This window comes from Propithecus coquereli, unplaced genomic scaffold (genome assembly GCF_000956105.1).
Source record: "Propithecus coquereli isolate 6110/MARCELLA unplaced genomic scaffold, Pcoq_1.0 Scaffold45, whole genome shotgun sequence".
NCBI classification, from domain to species: Eukaryota; Metazoa; Chordata; class Mammalia; order Primates; family Indriidae; genus Propithecus; species Propithecus coquereli.
In genome coordinates, this window is record NW_012150285.1 from 2,133,472 (window position 1) to 2,141,472 (window position 8,001).

The window sequence follows — 8,001 nt, forward strand, 5'->3', positions numbered from 1 at the left end:
GAAGTATAATTTTAAAAATTGTATTTAAAATATTGTCATGATAGTGTTAGCTTTATAAAAAATTCAAGATAAGTGACATAGATTTAGTAGATTGATGACCAGTATTAGGTGGACTAAAATGTTCAAGGATCACCATTTCAACATATTTTAAATTTAAACCAGAGTAATGAGTGTTTAAATAGCTCTGATATTACCCTAATACTTTAATGACACCAGGAAATAATTTCATTTACATATATGCAAATACACAGATAATCCCAATAACCCACTGTAATCTTACCTAACCTACCAAGACAGCAGTCCGGTTTTGTATCTCCTTCCTTACTTTCACTGCTGCCAATTAAATTTTGTTTTATTTTTAAGTAAAATGATGGTTAATTGATACTTAAGTAAATCAGATGTCAAGTATTATTTTCTAAACTGTATCTTTATCCAGTCATCCTTTTTCTTTATACATTTTCTTAATATGAAAACTGAAGTTTTAAAAATAATTGCCATATTTGAAACTCGGACTTAGGGGGGAGGGGGGCAAGGGCAACATACATAACCTAAACAGCCGTACCCCTATAATATGCTGAAATAAAATAAATAAATAAATAAACAAAAATAATTGCCAGTCCAAAATTTTTAAGGATGTGCCTGCTTAGAAGAGTCAGCAACAGAATATGTGCTACCTTTTATAAGTAGCCCACCCAAATACCTCTCACATTTCTTCAGTACACCCAGCAATTCCTTTTACATGGGAAATAAGTTTTCACTTTACTTTTCACTAGAGAACTTTTCATTAAATAAAATATTTATGGTTGAAGTAGGAAACACGTTGGCTTTCAGTCCCACTAGATTGATAAATGATCTTTTCAGAGGAGCAAATTATGATAGGAGAATGGATAGGTGCCTGAACACATGGAACATGTATTTGGATATAAGAGGGAAGAAGAGCGGTGTAGCAGAAAGTAGGAAATTTAGGGCTCTGAATACCAAACCCAGAAGATGAAAACTTCATTGTGTTATCTAGGGAGGCTCATTCTCAGATCTCACAAAGTTTATGATCTTACTAACTAGGCCCTACAAAAGAATTGGTTATTTTTGATGTATGATCAAATATTATTAAAAAGAGTCATTCTAGAGTTTAACAAAGAAGTTTTAACAATATATAGGCTTTTCATTTTTACAGGTATTGGCATTGAAATCACAGCTTCTCCAAAGTCATAGATAGATTAGATAGATGATAGATAGATAGATAGATTATCATCAGTAGCAAAGAAAGGACTAGAATTGAGGGACCCCAAATTCTGTCTCCTGTGTTTCTCACTCTGTGCTGCTTTTCCTCCCAACAGAGCATTGGTCATCACTGTAGTCACTTTTTAAAGAGAATAGTTTCAGAGTTATAAGGAATAAGAATAAAAAAAAAAAAATGAATAAAAGCAGTACCATTTTAACCTTTTCAAGTTGCCAGGAGAAAGAGTGGGAAAGAATATTTACTTTTTCCAAAATATAATAAAAGTTTAATTAGGTTAAGGAGGATGAGAAAAGATGAGAGCAGGAAGCTATTTGCTCTTTCAAAATATAGATGGGCTGCCTTGAGCTCTTTAGTTTTTACCATATCAGGGTTTACTAGTGCATAATTACAGGTTCTTGCCAAATGTCATTGATCCATACTTTTTGTTCTAATCTGAGTTGATCTTATAGTGTGATCTTATAGTGATCTTATAGTGTAGAGGATGTCTCTAGCAAACAGGAGAAACAGAAGAAGACAGATTTTTAAGATGGGTTTTAATCCAAATTGATAGTAAACTCAGTTTATTTTGCTTACTGTTTTTGCTTTTATCTCAATTTTGTTTATAATAATAAGAACAAGAACATCATAAGATTTATGTACAAAAGCTACTTTTAGGCAATTTAGATCTCTGATTATTTTCTTTAGCAATGCCAAAACATGAAAGCATGGTATATAACACTGGAAACATTCAATAATATAATTATTGAAATATTCCTGGTTTCCATTAGATTTCATGGCTTTAAAGCATTTGTCTTGTTTAGAGCAAGAGTTCTAAATGATTGGGTTGCTTTGGACAGAAAGAACAGTTTGGTGTTGGAGATTATTGCTGAATCATTGTTATATTTGATGTTTGTAGTGTGAGCAAGTATCATGGTGACAAGTTTAATGTATTTCCAGGCAAGAAGATACTGAATGCTTCCTAATTAAGCATGAATCTCCTGCTAGGACATTTTTTGATATATTGATTATACAAGTATGACTCTTTTAAAGTTGCATAGTCAGTGGGAAGTGTGGATATGGTCATGTTACCTCTTTTTACTGTTTCCCAAGTGTCTGGCTACTGTGTAAACATGCTGTTTGAAACCTACACAGTCATATTTATATTTTCCTATCTTTAGGGTTCAGCATTGCAAAGCAGAGAAATTCATGGTTCTGATTCACAGGGTTTACTGTTTTGTTATAATGTTCAAATAAAGATCTGCTAGAGAATTTTCTTGTAAAAGATAAAAGTCCACATTCATACTATCGAGGTCACTACTGAACTCACTGCCTTCAGTACAAAAGCACAGAGATGCCATCTAGCAGCAGCCCTCAGAAATTTCCCCATGGAAGTAGTCCTTTCCCTATAAAACTGAACAATAATTGCCTTCCTACAAGCTTTCAGTTTTTAGAATTTTACTTACTGAATGTTATTTGGCATATTGTCCATAATCCAGATACTCCGTTACAAATGAAATTAATTGATATCTCTTAAAATAGGCAAAGTGATATATCCCTGAGTTTTTCTAAAAGGAACTGTTAACTTGTTAATTATACTTTAATTAAGAAAACATAATCCAAATAATTTTCCTGAGCGGAAAATTAGCAATCTGTCTATACAAAAGTATAAATAATTAATTAGCAGAGAATTTTCTTCCTTTGTTCCCAAAACATACTAATCTTGCCAATTTTCTGATATATACTAAATGAGAGAAAAGAAAGTCAGTGCATGCTGAAAGTAAGTTCACCCTACTAACAATGAAACTCCCACTTTTTATTTTTAATTTAAAAACAAAATTGGTTCTTAAGTAACTTATCTTACCATAAGATGGCGATACTTAAGCATTTTATAAAATGTCATATAAAATCTATAAGCCTCAGTCATAGGGAAAAAAAGCCATTGTAAACATAAACATTAATGGTCTTCCATGAAATAGAATGTTAGAAGGCACTGTTAGAAAACCTTTTTGTCTTCAGGTAAATTAATATGCAAGAAGTGCTCTCTAAGATTTAGATACCCAATAGTTGATACAGATGAAATTCTATACCTTAAAAAAAAATCAATTCAATTTTAAGAGCTCTCCTATTTTCCCAGTTTCTGTGTATCCATGTGTGATTATATATATATGTATTTATACACATATATATTTGTTTGCAATAAATATAAAGTAACAATATAGAATAATACTTAAACAAATTTAATTAGAAATTTGATTATGACATATATCAATCATAACATATTAGTATGTAAAAAAAGAAATTGGTTAGAATTTCTGTTCAAGTCACATCACTTAAATCATTGCTTAGTTTTCTAAAAACTGTCTTTTTTGTACTATATTATTGAGGTTTTAATTCCAATTTCACCATACATATTTTGCTTTATGAATTCTGATTTTTTTAAACTCTAAACCCTAAATTCATTGTTTGTAACCTAACTGACAATTATTTCGAGAAAACATTGATGCCATTTATAATATTCTGAGTGATCAAAAATAGTTTGATTAAATATAAAAGAGTAGCTTCTATTCACCTTTTCAAAAGTAATATTTTGTCTACAATTACAAAAACTTTTTACAACGTTAAAATTACTTGCTCTGAACATTTTAATATTCTCTGTAATATCATCTGTGGTATAGCACAAAATACTATCTTTTAAAAAAAATACATTTTGTTCTTTGCACACTGTATTGCAGTATCTAGAAGCTGAGAAGGACAGTTGGAAAAGTTAATGCATGCCCTCCCTGGGTCATTCAGCTCCACTGTACATCCACAGTTCATTCTGAAGCAAGTAGGAAGTTTCATAGCATTGAATATACAGAAATGAACTCATCAAAACTAGAAAAGATCATATTGACCAAGCATAGGTTGTTTACTTGAGAAATTTAACTCTATATTTAATAAAAGATTATGTATATATTTAATTTTGAAAAGGGTACAATCAAGAGATTTATGCATTAATGATATCAGACCAATCACATCAACATACAATTGTTAGTGAAGCTCTACATTTCTGAATTCATTTTAAAGAATGACAAATAAAACTCACTTTAAGTCAAGTGACTTTTTCTGAGGTAACTCAGTGATTAGCTTTGCTTTTTAAAAATGTTTTACTAAAAATATTTCAAATGAGATATATAATAGAATGTGTTCAAAACTTTTAACCAATATCATATAATGAGAGTGGCAGTGGATAGAATATATCACTACAGGATGCAGAGAAAAAAAGAAAAAACAAGATTTTAAAAATATAAAAACAAAATCAACACTTTTGCTCAGGTTTAAAATGCTTTAAAGCTACCACTTACTATATAAAATATGGCATTAAGATCATTAAGATAGCATTCATACACTGTGTGAAGCTTTCACAATCACAATATCAGTACAACCATAGCTTTAAAATAAAATGATTTTATTCTTATCAAGTCTCCCTAAACACGAAAGTGTATAGAAATAATTACAAGTATATATGACATGGTTGTAAGTTTTCAGTATATGCTATGTTAGGCCCATAAATATCACAACCACAGTATTATATTATGCTTGATTACATCTTAGTTCTATTTAATTATGAAAGGAAAGTTAATTTCTCTATACTACATAGATGATGTAAAGCTTTAAAAATAACTTTACGATATTTTTAAATACAGTTTTTATTGGTTTGATAGCATGGTATCATTTCCCTATAGTGTCAGATTGCTATTGACCAATTAAATGAGTAAAATAATAAGTAAATAAATTGTATCTCTTACTCTTTTTGACCAGATGCCTTATCTCTTACTCCCTATAATTATGATTTTCTTAGAATGATGAAGCTCTCGAATTACCTCTTTGTCATCACTACTTTTCTCATACCTCGTTAAAAATATTTCTCCATATTTTCCTGTCTTTTTATCAGAGGAGCTTAGCATTCACTTTAATTGACAGTACTGGATAATTTTCAGAGTTCAACAGCTATGAGATAACTCATCCTTCCTAATGTCCTCCTTAGTTCGATAGGGTTCTCACTTCCTGTTTCTTAACACTACTAATGAGAACTTCTTCAGTGTCCCCTAATTTCCTTAACAAAAAGAAAGAAGAAAACACAAGCCCCTTTCACCAACGCCTCTCAGCCATGGCAGAAAGTGTAGCTCCGCTGCTCTGCCGTGTGTGTTACAAGCAGCATCCCAAATGTTTTGGACACGAACCGCAGCACGTCTGCGATGGGAGTATTATTGACCAGGATCAGCTGGAAAACGCTCTCCTGCTTTCAACAAAGAAACGCTTCACCATCTCCTAATACATGTCTATAAATTGCATCGTTTCAACTGCAAACTCCCTTGCATTACCGCCCGACTTCAGAAGAGAACATTAAGCAGTTGGGTACGGAATCAGATAAATTCCCCCGAGGGCCGCATTGCCCGCTGCCCATACACATTATATTTTCTCCTGGTCCCTCCCCCTCACCCCAGGACTCTACCTTGAGGAGCTATTCCTAGGTAGTTCACCTTGTTATCTTCTAAACAGTGCGGATACTACAGGCACCTGGAAGAGCTGTCTCCCGTGCCGTTTTTGGCATATTTATTTGCATTTTCGGCCGGTTTGTTACATATTGCACATTTATGTCAAACAAGAGTCAAAATATTGTACATACCTTGGAAGGATCTAATCCAGCAAGCAAAGACAGCAGCAGGAGGTTGAGAAGGTTGGATGTAGCCTGCATTCTGATCTGGGTTTTGCCCCTCTATTCTCTGTTATGCAGCCACTCTACTCTCCCTGCAGAGATCTTTCCCTCGTCGGTCGCACTTTCCGCCTGCGGTCGGAGCAGAGTGGAGGCGGCGGCGGCGGCGGCAGCAGCAACAGCAGCAGCGGCAGCAGCGGCAGCAGCGGCAGCCGCGCTGGGGGCGATCATTCCGCAGGCATTCTCGGAACGCGGAGTCCGGGAGCTCCCGAGGGCGGGTCGAGCTGCAGTGGCGCTGGCCAAGGTGCTGAAGTGCCTCCAAGCCGCGCACCCAGCCTACCCTCTCCCGGCTGCTATCTACCCAGCCCACCTCAAAAGTTTAGACCTAAGAAAAAGATAAAAGGAGTGACTGCTGAGAGGGGTGTGAAGACCTGGACAACGGATATGACATCACTACAGCTCACGGGGGTTTCGGGGTATGTTTTGCGGGGCATTTGTTAACCAAACAAAGATTGACTCTCATGTTCCAGTTCAGCATTTGCTGGCAACTGGAGCTGCAGAGAAGTAAAGAGTCAGCTAGACACAGGATTATGAAACAAACAGTGCACTGAAACCTTCTGCTGTCATTGACAGAGGGCTTGATATCGTATTTAGTGTTTTAAACAAAGTTTGCCGTGCAGACTATCAGTGCATGTTTCCTATCCAAGGCACACAATTTTTAACCATTACAGATGTTTATGGTAATTAATAGATGTTTCTAGCCATTTATGAATAGCCCATTGAAATAATATTTTTTGGTTAGCCATTAATGGGTATTTATCCATCTAAGGCTCTTGGTCATCTGAAAATACTATGCATAAATAAATTAAGAAGCTTATTTTTCCTTTGGTTATAAATAGTATTTTCCACTACTGCTCTCCCAACTGAAATATCTCCCCTCATAAACATGGCCATACCCAGAAATGTAGTTTTCCTGTCAGTCTGACTTGTGTTTACACTTGAGGAAGAATCCAGTGATATATGGACAGTGGGATGGAAAAAGTGATTATTGGTAAGCTTCCAAATACATTTGTATTCTAGAGCTCAAGAAAAGAGGCCCAACAGTTGTTTGACAAGTGCAAAGAAAGGGTAAATGGCAAACTAACTCTCTCTCATTCACCCCACATCATTTAATTATACTTGAGCAAAGTCATTTTTTTGAAGCTAGAAAAAGCAAGTGTTCTCAGTAATATAAAAAGGTGGGATGGAGTTGGCAACCACTATGAAACACCCCTCTCACACAATTATGCCTTTAATGATCTCATCTTCTGTTGATGTTTCTAGAAATGATGTTTCCCACAGATTAAAATATGCAAACTGGCGCTATGGACATTGCTTCCTTTTACTTCCACATTAAAAAGATGACTTGTTTGAGATATCAGACACATACTGTTGTATAAAATCTCCACCAATCTTTCACTAAAAATGCTCCATTTTTTAATATAAGAAAATATCAATTAGGATTTAAATACTTTTGTAAGTTATAGTTCCCAAGAATTTACATCATATTGCATCTGTTTTTATCCTGATGTTATAAAGATGTATGCAAGTGTGTAGGATTACTTGAGGTCTTTTTTTTCTACAAAACATAAATGACATGAAGTAAACTAATTCTGAAAATTTTTTAAGGGATGGATTATGTATAAAAAAGAGATTTCAGGATAATATAAAGAAAGTGGAATTACTTAGCATGCTGTTAATTTAATGATATCCCTAGCAACCATAGTTACCTTTAGAAATTCCATTATTATCTAGCAGAAATAGAAAATAAAAAGTCCTTTTGAGGTAATAGATAAAACCACAGAGTTGTGCCTGACACTCTTTGGAGTAACTTCCTAGAGGATATTTGTAACTAACTTTCTTTTTTCTCTTTTTACATTTGTTTCTTAACCTAAACTTTTTCTATCTGTCTATATCCATCTGTTTATCTATCAGTGTAGGATAAAATCAGCATAATTTTTCAATGATTCATAAATAAAAATTATAAAAAAATTTAATTCAGTTCCCATTTTAAATCTTTCATATGACTACACAGTTCGAAAATGAA

The 8,001-nt window shown here is 33.9% G+C and overlaps 1 protein-coding gene across 1 annotated transcript in view; it reads right to left on the reverse strand.

Annotated features, from left to right (window-relative positions):
- Positions 1 to 6,372, reverse strand: part of OLFM3 (olfactomedin 3) — a 205,212-nt gene extending 198,840 nt beyond the window's left edge. The window contains exon 1 of the mRNA XM_012654863.1: positions 5,889 to 6,372. Within this exon, the coding sequence (XP_012510317.1) occupies positions 5,889 to 5,957 (69 nt within the window). The 5' untranslated portion in view covers positions 5,958 to 6,372. The remainder of the gene's footprint in view (positions 1 to 5,888) is intronic.
- Between the last annotated feature and the right edge of the window lie 1,629 nt (positions 6,373 to 8,001).